The 16,243-nt window shown below is 29.8% G+C and overlaps 2 protein-coding genes across 2 annotated transcripts; both read right to left on the bottom strand.

The window, feature by feature from the left end:
• Positions 1-316: 316 nt before the first annotated feature.
• On the bottom strand, positions 317-5,517 carry LOC119681034 (pro-corazonin-like). Its single transcript, XM_038094096.1, has 3 exons — positions 5,440-5,517; positions 762-995; positions 317-632 (listed from the first exon to the last, which is right to left on the bottom strand). The coding sequence occupies exons 2-3, from the start codon at positions 965-967 to the stop codon at positions 416-418; spliced, it is 423 nt and encodes a 140-aa protein (XP_037950024.1). The 5' UTR covers positions 968-995; positions 5,440-5,517; the 3' UTR covers positions 317-415.
• Positions 5,518-6,541: 1,024 nt separating this feature from the next.
• On the bottom strand, positions 6,542-14,160 carry LOC119681028. Its single transcript, XM_038094089.1, has 11 exons — positions 13,718-14,160; positions 13,388-13,613; positions 10,169-10,282; positions 9,885-10,044; positions 8,146-8,234; positions 7,670-8,089; positions 7,404-7,505; positions 7,229-7,332; positions 7,041-7,158; positions 6,821-6,977; positions 6,542-6,736 (listed from the first exon to the last, which is right to left on the bottom strand). The coding sequence occupies exons 1-11, from the start codon at positions 13,889-13,891 to the stop codon at positions 6,595-6,597; spliced, it is 1,806 nt and encodes a 601-aa protein (XP_037950017.1). The 5' UTR covers positions 13,892-14,160; the 3' UTR covers positions 6,542-6,594.
• Between the last annotated feature and the right edge of the window lie 2,083 nt (positions 14,161-16,243).

A 16,243-nucleotide genomic window follows, 5' to 3' on the forward strand; every position in this document is an offset into this window, starting at 1 on the left:
ACATTTAATTTAATTTTTTTTTTTTTGTATATAATTTTTAAATAGCGAAAAAATATTTTCAAATTTAATTTCATTAAAAATTAAATTGTTCACTGCAAAAAATTTTCCTTAATATTTTTTTTAATAATTTTTGTAATTATATATGAACATAAATGTACTTGTTAATATCTTTTAAAAGTATTTCTTATTTTAATAAATTTAACAAATTTAGTTTTTTATATTCGTCATATTTTTTTTTTTAGTATTTTTGTAGCAATTTTTTGCTAATATTGAGTTTTTAATTAAAATTTTTTTTAAATAATTTTCTTATTTGATTTCATCTATATAATATATATATATCTAACATAATTTTTCATATAAATTTATCTTTTCTAACAGTTCGTGGTAGTTTTCTCTATTATCCTTTTAAGCGCATTTAATGTTTTCCATAATCGGTGACTTCAGCACCGTTCAAGTCTTCGAAAATTTCGTTTGATTGATGACGATTTGAGAATAAATTGTTGTTGTTGTTGTTGTTGTTGCTGTTACTATTGGGATTTGCATTAGGAGTTGAGGCTAAATTTAATGTGCCAGCGTAGGGTACAGCACGTAATAAAGGATTGTGCATGAAATGTTGCAATTGAATGAGACATCTACCAAAAAACAAATATATTTTATTTTATTAGCAAATAATTTCAAATATTATTTAAAACAAAAAAAAGAAACAAACTTCTAAACTTCTATAAAAACTCAAAAATTTTATTTATTTAATAACTCAATACTTTTCCAATTTTCTTTCTCCGCCTTGTAGCTCCATTAGTTCTGGTATATTGCTTTCATCGCGATAACGTGCAGCACCAGTACCCAGATTAGCTCTTTTTCCATTTGTCCAACCTCGAGAATACTGAAAAGTTTGACCCATGCATGCCATTGAGAAAAAGGTAAAGAGCAGCAGTGGCAACATTAACATTTTGCACAGGCTCAGCATTTGGGTTCAGTGAGCTTTTGTAGCAGTTCTAGATATGAAAAGATTTAAATTCAAATTTAAAAATAATTTTTTTAACAAAAATTTAGAATTATATATTTTTGTTTATTTTTTAAATTGCAGAAATAAACTAATTTAACTAACATACAGAGTTCAGATTTTAAGACTTCTAGATTATATCTTAAACGACTACGATTGACTCTGGCAGTCAAATCTAACAAGATAGGTACGTTATTAATTATACTAATTACTTAATATTCTAGGACATTTACATTGTGACCGAAAGGTTTTCGGAGGTTCTCATTTAAAATTCGCGCGCTGTATATTTTTCGATATTTTAAGTTTATGTAGTTTGGCAGCAATTAAGGACAATTACTATGCCAAAAATGAGCGCGATCTGTCAGACAGTTCGTTTACGGCAGCTGTTGAAACCAGTTCACCTCAGTAGTGCGTTGCGAAAAAAACAATGGAAAAAAATATTGAACAAAGAGTTTGCATCAAATTTTGTGTTTCGAACGAAATTTCGTGTGCAGAATCGTTGCGAATGCTACAAAAGGCTTATGGGGAATCAGTTTTATCGAAAACTCAAGTTTATGAGTGGTACAAAGCCTTTCAGGACGGTCGTACGACCGTCGAAGACATGCCGCGTTCTGGACGACCTTCGACCTCTACCACCGACGAAAACATTGAAAAGGCAAAGGAAATCGTGTTCAAAAATCCTCATGTGAGTGTTAGAGAGATAGCACGAGAGCTAGGCATCGGTCGTGAGATGGCTCGTTTGATTTTGGTGGAAAATTTGTGTATGCGACGTGTCAACGCCCGGCTTGTTCCGATTCACCTCAATTTGTTCAACATTATCAACGATTTTAAGGCCAAACATTCAATAAATACCATCGAACAGCCACCGTATTCACCTGATCTTGCACCGTGTGACTTTTTCCTGTTTCCCAACCTCAAATTACCACTCAGAGGAACGCGTTTTGAATCCATAGAAGACGTAAAACAGAATTCGCAGAGGGAACTCAAAGCCATACCGGAAAGCGCCTATAAAATGTTTTGAATGATGGAGACGTTGGCATTTGTGTATCGCTTCTAATGGAGCCATATTTTGAAGGAGATAAAATAAATATTGATGAAGATTAAGAATTTTGCGTTTTATTTATTTATGACCGGAAACTTTTCGGTCACAATGTATAAGAAACTATGGAGCAACACAAATGAATCAAAAAGAAGATTGTATTATAAAGGAATGTTGCCGGTAAAAGTCTATTGACCCTTGTCAATGTATTTGATCCTTTTTTCTTAGTTGGAGCATAGAGCCAACTCAATTGGAGCATAGAGTTATCAATTTAAGTCAAACTTTCTTATGAATGAATGATTTAAATGCAATATTTATTTGTGTTATTTATCTTTCAAAAAGTCGTTCATTATTTAATTCAAATATTTCAATAACGAAAGACTTACAGTTAAATAAATTTGAACATTTTATAACACAAACTTATATATGATTGAGCTCTTCAGTATCGGATTATTTATCGGTTCATTGATAGTTTAACTTTATTGAGATTAGAGATATTTTCTTCACTTTGAAGCAATGGGGACATGTTAAATATGAGTATTAGAAAACGATATATGAGTATCTTTTAATTTATTTAAATATTACTATAAGTGGTATTTATGACTATCATTTTAGCCATTTAATCGATTTGACTTGGTGAATATTTGTGATTTGTCTTTATACACAATCTTATTCCATTTAGTCTAATTTTTCTATATTTATTAAGAATGAATATTTGTGACTTTTTAAAGTTTTTTATTTTAATATCATAACCAATAAAATTTTGATTTGAGCATCCAAATATTTTAAAAATTGATTCGGAGAAATTTCGTGCCATCTCTTGTGAGCTAGATTTCGGAAATAAATAGATTGACTATTGAAATGAATTCAAAAGAATTTTCGGTATCTAGCGACAGATAGATGTCAGTGGGACAGATTGTTACGGGCTTTGAATAACATTGTTAATCACTTTCAATACCTTCCAAAATGTAAGTATTGACTTCGTATTTCGTATTTTTAAAACTGTTCTGCTTAAACGAACAGTTTTTGCAAGAAATATTAACTAAAAAGAAATATTACTAATTAAGTGTCTCGTTATTGATTCAAGACTCTAATTAAAGCTTTTAGTTATTTATTTTAAATTTTAATTTTTTAATTTCGTACTATACAGATTTAAGGATTGACCCATAAGTTATATGAAGCCGTATTAAGAAGAGTAGTAAAATGTGGCGATTTTAATAATAATACATTCTAATTTTTAAAGATCATGTGTTATTTTAGTATACAATAGTATTCAATCTCAGACTCATGAGTTATTTGTCGTCTTCATTATTATATTATAATAAAAACTAAATAATTTATGTCTAAAGTTAAACTGCAATAGCAGAATATTATACAAAAAGTTGTCGATTATGAAAACAATGAACTTTCATCGTAGACGGAATATTTCATAAAAACTGTTTTTTCTTTATTTATTATTATCCAAATCAAATGCTAAGCAATAGTGAAAAAAAGCAGAAGATTGAAGAGATATCAAATCTTAGATTCATCTTATGTAAATTAAGTCTGTGCGTATATTGCAAAGATCGTATTACGGTCTTTACTGCAAAGTAAACTAAACAGTACTTTTAAAACTGTACATACGCTTACAATGCACTGTAGCATTTTGTGTAATTACCTAATGTCATTAAAACAGTTGTGTATTTTCCTATTTAAGTTTTGAAATGCATTGAATTTTAAATAAAAAGCCCGTTAAGTGATGAAATAACGTGGTAGAACTAATAGAAGGTCGACGGCAATAGATCCTTTCTGCTTCTAATTTTATTTTACATAAAAAATATAAAATATTTAGTATTTTTTCTATTGATAATAAATATGACTGTTAAAACAAATTCAAAATTTTAAATTTAACGTTGTCTAACATTTAAACGAAAAGAAATAAATATTTAATGTCATCATCTGTTTAGTTTACTAGATTCTTCAGTTTCTTTCGATGCTTAGAATAGGATTTTTATTTAGTATCAATATCGTTTTGCTTCTTTGTGACAGATTTATATCACATCCTTGATTTTCTAAGACTCAACTGAAACACTTAATTTGCATATTTTCCGAGAGGTGTTTGATATTCGTATGTATGAAATTGTGGCAAACGTAAAGCATATTTTATACAACAGGGTCTGCAACAAATATTAGCAAATGTAATAAAGAAACACCCTACGGCTACCACCGCCAATCAGTTAAGAATATGTATGCTTAGTCATATATTTAAATATTTCGCAATAACAACTAACTCATCGTTACCTCATCATAGGTAAGACATGATCTTGGGTGATTTTTCAAGTTTATTTTGGACGTCACTGTACACCCTTAACTTGTAAAAAGTGTTAAATATACAAATAAATTCCGCGTATCACCAATAGTTATAACACAATAGTTAGTCTCCATGGAAGAACAATGTCTACTCATATTATTGTTTTCGAAGACTAGCAAGTAAAATTGTCGAGTTAAGTCATCATTCACTTTTGTTAAAAGTTTTAAAATGTGTGTCATAATGAAGATATAGCTGTTGATAACCCTCTAGCGATATATGTGTACCTTCCAATCAATAAGATTTTGTAATATTAGAATTTTTGATACTCAATCAATTATTGTAAAATGCTATTCTTTTGTACTATTACTGCTATTTTGATATCAGTATCGAAATCTGAAGAAAAGTTCTTAAAAAGACGACATTGAGGTAATACTACCCATTCTACCCATCCAATAACAAAGCTCGAAAAAGATTGGTAAATTAATGCGTTAGGCTTGAAAGACCTGTGACTTAGCCATTACTTATTACACATCAATATATATTTTATAAATAATGACGAAGATATAGTCGAAATCTTTTAAACCTAAAGCATCAATTCATCAACATTCTTGAAACTTTGATTCATTGTGGATATAATTATATAGGAATTAGCTTAGTAGTGACAAATTAAGTCAATAAAAAGTTAATATTTGCTCATAGCTGATATCATAATATGGACTAATCAATCCTTTGTGTGCTTGACTTGTTGAAACTGATCCAATCTGTGGTCCTTCCTAGTCACACAAGATTTCGAAGTTCGAAATGCCGTCTCTTTACAAATCCTTTTCGCAAATGCTGTCCTTTATATCGTAAAATATTTATAATAAAAATTTTTATAAAATTTATTTTTAAAAATCTTATAAAATAAATTTTTTAGTTTGCAAATCAATCCGATCTATACATACTTTACATGCTTTGTATCTATCTTTCACTTTCAATTATGTTTCAATGCAATATTATTATTTTATGGGATAGCGCTTATTGCTATTCATTTATGTTATTAAAATTTGTTATTAAATTTATTAATTTATTTTATTTAATTAATTAAAATTATTTAATTACACTTACCTAAAGAAAAAAAAATAAATTTATTAATATTTCTGATTCACTTTCGCGTTGCTCAGCGGTACGGTTTCAATCGAAAAGCTATCAAGGAAAACTGAATAATTTTGGCAAGTTCGCTTGGCCTTTTATACTTCACCAATAAAGTAGCGAAATCCAGTTTTTTTAATTCAATCCAGAAAAAGGATTTCACAAAAGGACTAAAGCAACAAGTGCAGCAGTGTGAGTGTGGCTGTAGCTCAGCCGCCAGGCAAGTACGTGTAAGTGCGGATGGCCGTGTACGCGCATGCAGATTAAGTGTGATTATTAGAACCCAATTGTTTTGAGAGTTCGGAAAGCACAAGTGGTATTTAGTAAGTGTTAAAAACCTAAAAACCTACGCCCGCCTCATTCACACAAGAACAATGACGCTCATATCACACATTTGCGCACAAACATCCTTCAGACTCCTCAAAGGATATATGCAACACCATTTACGCTCGATGAACAGATTGAATGCATTTGTTGATTAAAATTACCACTTTGGTTATTTTTGCCTTGAGGTTGCCTTGAGGTTTCACACCGTCTACGGTTGGCGTATCTCTGCTTCGGTAGTTTTCGGTAGGTAGTTTCTTCTTTGGTTTTCTTCTTTTTGGTTTTTGCTGATTGACTTTATGGCGTTAATAAAAAGACTCATAAAATCGTGGAGAGGGGGAAGTACGCACATGTGTTATTAAAACTATTCAAAACTAATGTAGTTACTCAGATTTTATGATTTTGTTTTATTATTCTACTTTCTTTTCTATAAATTAGAAAACCCAATAATTTTAAAGTATCTTCAGTTTGAGAGATTCTCATATGCAATCTATTATTTGTGCCCACACTGTGAAAAGCCCAAGTGTGGTACGTATGAGGCTGTAATTATTAGAACTTGAGTAATATTTTTTTGATTAGCTTAAGTTAGAAGAGGTTGGGTTAGGTTATTCTATAATACTATACCCAACTAATTCTATATGATTATTATTTATATGTGGTTATATTATTTTTAACCTATATGGATTGCTCTTTAAATTTATGTTTCTTATTCTTAATTATAGAAAATTAATAAAAAAAATTATTTTATAAAATATTATATATTTTTTTATATTTTACAGATGATATACAAAAACAAATAAACTATATTTAAAGACTAGTGATTTCACAATCTGGATTTGCATGGCCACCATTCGCATTGCCATTTTGACCATTTTGACCATTTTGGCCATTTTCGACAGCATTTTGAGATTTTTTACTCTTATTCCGGCGTAAAATGAAATAGCAAAGTCTATTTAATAAAAGGTGAAGTATAAATTTTCCAATATATGACTTTAATTATTCCAATTATAATAAATAATATATAATTACTTACACGAATACAATTACATTTGGTACATAGAAGATTTCGCCGAACAAGAATATCGCACCCGGAAATGTGTTGACTGTGTCGCTGTAGATTGCGCTGAAGATAGGTGGGAATATGAATTGACCAATCGGTTCGCTGATGCCGAAAATTGAATACATTTTACCTAAAAAAACATTGTGTATGATAGACATTTAAATAAAATCTAAGAACTTTGTTAAAAATTTACTCAATTCTTCGCCATCTACAATACTGGACCCAATAGCTTTAATAGCAATCACACGTAAACTGACAAACATGTCCACTACACCAGCAACATAGAAAGAAGCTGTGTCCTTAGAAAAAGCCTACAAGAAAATATTTTGTAATTAAAATCTAAAAAAATTTATTTAAAAATAAATAATTAAAGTATATTACAAAAAGTATACGCGAGAATACTATGGCCAACGCCGAAAGAATACCAATTGTAGAATCCGCAAATTTGAAAATCTTACTCAATATAGCGGTACCAATAAATGTGCCTATTTTAAACAATTAAAAAATAATATTATTTAATATTTATTGTATTGTTATATATTTCTTTTCTACACACCTACTAATGCAGCCGCAGAGGAAAATGTGAAGTAAAAACTATAATCGTTGCCGTTCCAATTTAATTTCTTGACGACGTATCGAAACCAGTAATCATTTTCGCCTATAAATTGCAAAAACCGTTTAATGAAACAATTAACAATCAAAGCAATTAGACTAAGTTTATTAATTAAATTAGTAACACAACCAAAAATGTTAAATCATTAAGTCATAAACCTAATTAACACATAAAAGTTAAAAATAAATCCAAAAGTTGTATTCACTCACCAGATGCTGGACCCAAAGTCAAAAAGTATGCAAATATCAAAAGTATCAGCAACATTCTGCCATTATTCTCTCTCTTTATGAACGGAAAACGGATGCAATCGATCGCCAGTGTGGGATCGAAAAATTCACTCAAAAACGAACGTTTCACAACGGGAGGTTCTGGAACCCGAACGGGTGCAGTAGTTGATCCTTGATTACGTGGTACTAACTCAATGTTATTTGTTTTTCCGATCTCTAGATTGGTAGTTTCATAGGCTAAATTTTCAGCACCCTGCAAAGCTGGTGGTGCTTGTGTTGGTAATGGAGGTGGTGCATCTGTAACTGTTTTATTTTCTGACGTTGCAGGCTTTACCTCTTCTAAGAAGAATATTATATAGAGTATAGCGACAATTTGGAAACAAAATGCCATGCCAAAAGACACTGAAAGAATTTCTAAATAATATACATACTTTCGTTTGTTCTATTTTGTTACTTACAAGTATAACCCAATTGTTGGAACAAGAAACCACTAACAGGTTGACCCAGGAATGGTACAGCCGTAATAAACATAGCAAAGATACCGAACCTGATATTGATAATATGGAAAAAAAAAACAATCAAATATAATATTAAACATGTTTAACAATGTATCTAACAAACATTTATAGGTTTTAACTGGTTTTAAAAGTACCTATACTTAAAGTAAATAACAGTTGTTTTAAAGCTTGTTTGAGGTAGACTATTAACTTCTTTAATATATTGATGAAACGGATGATTATTTGCTTTTTAAATATATGTGACTTTTTCGACATATATTTCATTTATATGTTATGAGTAATAAATAACATTTGTTTCAGTTTAACATTAAATAACATATATATTACAACAGACACCGCCTTCAGAAAGTTGGCTTCTTACAAAAATTTGCTGATTAATCACAACTGTTTTCTGCAGAATTCAATCTATTTAGAAAAACATTTTATTAGAATGAATAACTAATAGCTGTTTTAGTGGAGAAGAAACCATATTTCCAGGTTTAATTTTATTTTTTATTAACATGAACAATCGTATGTCAATATGGATATATGATTTATAAAAGTAATGAATAATAATTATAAGAACTTTCATATTCATTATTCTATATATAAAATAGTAAAAATAATTATATTAAATCTTATTAATTAAGTTGCAGCATACTGTTAAACCCAAACTTCTATTAAAAAATTAGCTTCTTTTTTCCTCCAGTAAAACAAAAACTCCAATTTATATATATTACGCCAAACACAAACGATCAATAATGGTCCTAGCGTTCTGCTCTCTAGGCCCCTTTTCCATTTTATATATTAAATTATAATTCGGTGCTGCTTTTCTAAGATTTAATATTGTCTTTGTGCGGTCTCCACTACATCTGCTGGCTTTCGGATATTTCGAATTTTTTATATAGTTTCAACAAATGGATATAAACAATAAATTCAAATTGGTGAAACTATACGGATATCAGAAAAATATCGGGAAAGAGGGAATTATCCAAATATCACCATGATCTGTATATCATACCATGTTTACCAATCAATACTAAAATATACTAAATGGGTTCGAATAATAAATATTTCTAAATATAAATATTGTATTACTTTTCAGTTTTAAGGTTGAACAAGCTATAGTTTTTATATAGTATAGAGACATCCCTTTTGAAAGCTCATAATAATTTGTTAGTATATTTATGTTTTATATTAATGTTAATATATTAATGTTTTATAACCTCATTAAGATCAATATGCTTTTAAAAGCAGTAATATTCAATTATTGCAGTGGCGTAACCAGAGGAAAACTTATGGAATTATAGTTCTCACTTTGGCACTATAGTTAGTTAGTTCGTTTTGTTTATTCTTTCTTCATTAATTCATATATATATTAAACTTGTATTAAGTTAAATAATACAATTCAAAAAGAAAAGTACGACAAGGTCTTTATCCTTATCTTTATCCTTATAATCTAAAGATAATATACGGCAAAACCACTGTAAGAATTTGTTTTTCTAAAATATTCCCCCTTTGCCACGATACCAGCTAAACCACTAATAAAAATATATATGGTTCACTTAATTGAAAGTTTAACTATTTATAATTAATTTTCTAGCAACGATATGTAATGACTTCTTGATTACCAATATCTATCGTCACCAATATCTATACATCGACATCCATAATTATTAAAAACTATTCTTTTATCTTACCTGAAAATTCGATCCTCTTCTGGTGTAGCAATTGTTATGTAACTATATACTGCCATTAAACAGAAAGTGATTCCTCCGAATATGGCGGGCACAATAGCTTCACAATATGCACCAAACTCCATTGGTAAAGAATCAAAAAATACCGCCGACACAAGAAGACCTTTCAGACAAACAAATAATATAATTTTTATAATTATTAAAATCTATTAACATTCTTAGAACCTTAGATGATAATGTTTATAATATATATATGTATATCTATTTACGAATATAATATTACTAACATAAAAATGAGAGTGCCTCTCCACAAATGGGTAATATCATGCATGGTTTGCGTTTGTTGTATCGATCACTCCAACCTCCAGCAAAAAGTAAAACGATGAGTGGAAAAATAGCAGCTGCAAAAAAAAAAATTATAAAGATCTTGTTATTATACCCACGATTAATTTGAATTGAATAGATTAAAATAGAAGGGAAAATATACTATTGTTGGTCCCAATAGGTGACGCTTTTGTTGCTAAATTTTTTTTAAATTAAATTTGTCTGGAATAATGAAGAAGATAGTTTTCTTACTCCTGATTTTGCCACCAAAAACATTAATTGGAAGGCCTATTTAAATGAAGTATAGTATTTTATAATAATTGAGTTTATAATGGAACAATGTTTACACTTAGACTTATCTAATCACATCAGCATGCTGTTATATGTATATTGGTTTTGTATGAATTTTGTATTAAAAGACTGGTACATATTACTGTATTTTTATCATGTTAAATACAATAGTGTAAACCTAGCATAATTTTATTATTCATATTTTCCTTAAGATTATTTTGCTTTTCTTTATTAGGGCATCTATTCAAGAAATATTTAGATATATTTTTATTACAATGTACAATGTATATTGCATAAAGTAAACGTTTATTGACGAGACGCCAGCTCCTAAAAGTAATCTAATAATTTGCTCTCTACATTATTTTTTTTTAAAAGAAGGGATAGAAAAAAAGTGACTGCTACCTAAAAGATCTATTGTGCCTCTTAGTCGGATTAGTGCGTTTCTCCAAGCCCGATTTCTTTAATGAAAGACAGTATAGACCCAATCTTTCCTAGTCTTGGATTCTTATGATCCATGAAATACCCTCCTAGGTGTTTTTGCCGCTTGTGCATCAGTGCCAGACACTCCTCAAGCACATGGTATGCAGTTGTTCTCTCTTCTTTACAGTATCTACAATCTGAGTTGGATTCAATTTCTAACTTTGATTGGTGATTATTCAATTGACAGTGACCGGTCAATAATCCCGCAATAATTCTTAGGTTATTTTTTGATTGTCCTATGCAATCTTTGAAGCATTTTAGGTTGTAAGTCCCTAAAAGCATTTTAGATTGTAATAGTCTTAGTAGCATTTCCCAATAGAGTTCTCTTTCTTTTCCACACCACATAATGGTGCTGGGTCTATCATTCTTGAAGCTGCGCCTCTTCTTGCAATTTGTCTGCTATTTCATTGCCTTAGAAGCCATCAAGTTATGGGATCCATATTAGGTGCACCTGATTGTGCCAGCCGAATATGTTCAGCTTGTCAATGCACTCTTATACCAGTTTGTATGTTATCTGGTAGAATATGAGTGTCATTTTAGCTGCCTGGCTGTCAGTCAGTATTGCAATTTTACGATTGCAGTAAATACGTTCAAGGTGAGGTGAGTCGTCTGTATATATTGTTATCATGTTTCCTTATCTTAATCCCCTCTTTATTTTCCCCCTTGTGCGAAAAAAATGTACACCGTCTTTGAATTCCATTCCTCTAACATAATAAGTAGTTCAAAGGAAGACCTTAAAATTTGTGTGAAGATTACAGAATATTATCTTCTATAGTTAATTTTTAATTAGATGTATGTATGGAATGAAAGATATTTTTATTTCGGAAGTTTTTAATCTTTGACATTTTGCAAACATTTTTTAATTTAATTTAATTTTATATTCTAAAATAATTAGTTGAATGCATGAAATACAAATTTGCACAAATTGGGCACGAATTTATTATAAATGTTGAATTGATCACATATGACACAATACAATAGCAAACAATTCTAAATACTTATGAAATCTATACAATATTTTAAAAATAATAAAACAATTAACATTTAATTATTATTTAATTATTTTAATCTCCCAAGTAACCCAGAGCAGTTAGCATTAAAATACTCGTATCCGAGTATTTTTCGCCAGCCCATTAATTCTTCAATGCACACTTATTTTCACACTTAAGAATATATAAATATGTATAAAAATATCTCGAAGTTACATTTACATAGGAAGCATTCTTAATAATTGATTTATGTTTATTTTAGAATAAAGAAATAAACAAATACGGTTTAAAAACAATGAGCTTATGTTTTGTGCGGAGATGTCTCATACTGCTAGGGTTAAATTCTTTGTATGGTAAGAAGAGCGAAACACACATGTGTTCGGAACCAGTTCCAAGTAGACTTCGATCAAAATTTAGTAGTTCTGATTATGCGATTTTAAGAAATCATGAAAAATTGCACATATTTTATACATAATTACGATGTAGACTTCAGTCAAAATTTAGGACGTGTGCGAATTAGGCTAAGTTGATGCTAAACCAAATGGGAGATTTTTTGGGATTTTTTGCACTGCACACATTTAGCTATTTATCAACACGTATCGACACATCACTACATTATCGGCACAACTTAGAATTTCCCTCATTTAGAACGCAACTTAGCCTAACTCGCACACGACCTTAGTAGTTCTGGTTGTGCGATTTTTAGAAATCAAGACAAATGGCACATATACTATACATTATTATTATTATATTTTTTTTCAATGCTCTATGATTAAAAGTGAATTTCTTTAGAACTTCGCATTGGAAGATTGCCCTGCCCAAGTGTGTGAAAGTCGTCGGTGCCGTGTGTAGGGTGCGCAGTTAAGCAGAATTTTAAACTTATTTGGATATTAGAAATCCGTATAAAGATTAGTTAGGTTTTTAATAGTTTTTTACAGTGACGATCAGATTGGAGTTTTTTGTTTGTAACTAATAGATATAAACAAACTTAAAAAACAGTAAATAAAAAAAAATTAATTACTACTGAGAATGACCAATTTAGTAGTTGATTGAACAAATTCTTTAAATAAAGATTTTTTCATTTTGATTTTTATTTAGAAAACAGCAATCTGAAATCAAACAGGAATTTCCAGCAAACATGTTAATATTTTATTAATGTTTCTTTTATATAAATAAGTTTTTTCGTTGTTCTTCAACTTCGTATAAAAATATTTATATTATTATTTATAAAATTCCGTGAACAGGTTCTAAACATTTATTTAAAATCGAATCTTCTTCTAATGCCACCAGCCACAAAATTTCTTTATGCCAATAATTAAAAACACTAATTATTGGGATTTTTAAAAAAATTACGTCATATAAATGGAATTGTCAATATTAATAACCGAATTTGTATAGTAAATATAAACAAAAATCACTTACCAATAGGTGCTCTTATGCCAGAAACATCGGCTGCCAATTGCTGTGCCTCAACTTCTGCTTTGCAGACAGTAATATTGAAATCCATGGATGAGGCAGTTATATTCGCTATTTCTGGCGTAGCACCCAGTGTTGTGTTCGTAAAGTCATAGCTATCGCAATTAATATCCCCCTTATCCAATGTTGTATCACAAACAATCTTATTGTAATGCAAATTAACTCGACAGGCCTGGAAATGTCAAAATCACGCATTAATATTGACAAAGGGTTTTTGGTATAGGTATATTTGGTACAATATTAGATTAGCGGTAACAGAATTGGAAGCGTAATCACCTTCTCAAGTGGAAAACTTTGCATAGCCACCGAATTAAATACACTAGCCATTAGATAGAAGAAGAAAAATGGTTCTATCACTAAATATTTTCGGTACTGCCAAAGTTTCTGAAAGTAATTTAACTTCTCCGGCTGGGACTGCATTTCTGCAGCGGAGTTACGATTTTCAGACATGTTTTCGCGCAATAGTTATCTTTTCGATTTTTATATTAATATCTTAAATTTTTTTTGTTTTGTTTTTATTTTACTAAATGATTTCATTCAAAACTACTGCATTTCCTAAAATATTCAAACGTAATAATCGCACTAAACTTTTCGAAAGACCTTCTTTTCCTCCAACGAAATTTCAAAACTCGACTTCGCACGTGCTTGATTTCCATAGAACTAAATTCCGACTTGAATGCTTTCTGCAGCATACAGCCAGCCTCCTGTCTAATGATTTTTGTTTGGATTCAAAGTTTTGTCTTTATTGGTTTCATTGCTTTTATTCTATACACATTTTAGGCATTTAGATATCACTTTTATCTACTCTCTAACAGAAGATGCTTGCTTTTTCCATACTCGAAAAACTGGAATTTGTGAATGAAACTCAGTTTTTACTTCGATTGAGAACTGTTTTTAGCTGAAAGCAACAGCACACGGAGAGGAGGTTTTTACGACATTCTACAAATAAAAAAATTCTCAGAAAGTTTGTTTTTTTATAAATTAATTTATGCGAAAATTTTGTTGTTATTTTTATATCAGATTCAGTTTTAATAACTTGTATCTTTCAGTATAACTATCTCATACTACATACTACATACTACAATATATAAATTCATACATAAAATTATCTCGAAATTAACATAAAACATTTAAAAAAATTGCATAACCGCAAAATATTAATTATAGATTGCAATAATAAATAATAAATATTTTTATTTTATTTTTTTTAAATTTTTCTAAAATTTTCTAAATCACAGCAAGAAATGTAAAAAATAAATGCGTATATAGTCAGACGTATTTTTTATAAATTGTATGAAATTCAGTTCCTGTTTCACGAGCTCAGCTGTGGTAGTGAAGTGAAATTGTTTTCATGACTTTCTTAAAAATCTTATGAAAGTATTTAAGACAAAAAATATACAGGTTCTTTATTTTTCAAGAACTGCAAAGATCACATTTTTTATTTCTTTCGCAAATCTTAAATGCACAAAATTGATTTACTTATTTCTCTTATCGAATATTTTTAATAATGATCCTGACAAGAGCCGAGCCAAGATGTTTGGCATTCATAGTTGCAACTTCCCTTTTCCAGTAGCTTTTAAATATTAAGAGTAGTCAAAAATACTCGAGGCCCTTAGTTGGCTGAACATGTCACACCGCCTACAAAAGAAAAAAACATATATTTTAATATATAAAATTTTCTACTGATACAACATATTTGTGGTAAATAAGTAGCTAAAACGCTTAATACCAATGAAAGACCTCAGGACAGTCCTGATTATTTAAATAAAGTTAGTTGCTTCATTAAAGTGATGTATTAGTTTTAATAGTGTATAATGTGGTTCTATTGTAAAAGAGACTATGGTATAATATAGTATACTGACCTGTAGCTAGAAAGTCGCTTCGGAGAGGCGGTTAGTGTGTGTGTATATTAGATAATTACAGTAATTTAAAAATTTTTTTTAGTTAATAGTAATGATGCTTTAATAATGAATTATCGTTTGTATAAATATAGTTCATGAAGGATTTCAACCCTTAAGCTTCATCAACTCATATGCCACTGACTACATGACTGATCATATATAAAGAATAATAAGTATCGGCTCTAGGTATTATCTCAGCATAAAAAATGTTCGTCTAAGTATTCTCATTGTTTGAAAATCAATTCTTTTACCAATAAAAAAAAACATGGAGCTCAGCAAATCTGAGCTCTATTACTTTAAACAAGCATCTTGCAATCTGTTAAGGATACCTCAAAACTCAAATTTTGCTACCTCCATACAATCAAGTTCTTTTTCACGAAGTATGTACAAAGACTACCAAGTGGTAATCAGACTGTTCAAGAGGTATAAAAACATTTCGGTAGCATTTAAAGTTCTTAGATCTAAACTTGCCTAATCCAAATAGGTTCTAAGTACATCTGGAAAGGATAAACAAGAACATGCACCGAAACGTCAGTATTTTCTCGAGTAGTTCGATTCAAAGCCCAAAAGGTAAATGTTCCTGATAACTCAATTTAAACCAAGCTCTTTACTGAAACATAGAAGAGCTTAATTGCAATTGAAAACAATAGCATTGATAGACCAAAAACTTATGGATATCAAGCTCTATATTTTCAAGGATTTTCTAAGTAACAGTTTTTCACGTACCTATGATGAATGGTTTAATTATAGAACGTTATAATCAACGTTATAATCATATCACATTGTCATCACCAAAATGGGTGATGTCTGGCCAGATGTTTGATTTTGGGTTAGATTAGCTTGAATTTATTACCACTCCAAGCTATACATAGAATTTTGGGGACCCTATTATGATTCGGAG

The sequence above is a fragment of the Teleopsis dalmanni genome, chromosome 2, assembly GCF_002237135.1.
Source record: "Teleopsis dalmanni isolate 2A chromosome 2, ASM223713v2, whole genome shotgun sequence".
Lineage (NCBI taxonomy): Eukaryota > Metazoa > Arthropoda > Insecta > Diptera > Diopsidae > Teleopsis > Teleopsis dalmanni.

What these genes read in the sequence shown, in the direction of transcription:
- LOC119681028 (XM_038094089.1), bottom strand. Translation starts at nt 13,891, where the DNA reads ATGTCTGAAAATCGTAACTCCGCTGCAGAAATGCAGTCCCAGCCGGAG. An exon ending in GAAGAGGATCGAATTTTCAG is followed by an intron (nt 8,235 to 9,884) that starts GTAAGATAAAAG and finishes TATCAATATCAG; the next exon opens with GTTCGGTATCTTTGCTATGT. An exon ending in TATTCTCGCGTATACTTTTT is followed by an intron (nt 7,159 to 7,228) that starts GTAATATACTTT and finishes ATTTTCTTGTAG; the next exon opens with GCTTTTTCTAAGGACACAGC.
- LOC119681034 (XM_038094096.1), bottom strand. Translation starts at nt 967, where the DNA reads ATGCTGAGCCTGTGCAAAATGTTAATGTTGCCACTGCTGCTCTTTACC. An exon ending in GGAGAAAGAAAATTGGAAAA is followed by an intron (nt 633 to 761) that starts GTATTGAGTTAT and finishes GTTTTTTGGTAG; the next exon opens with ATGTCTCATTCAATTGCAAC.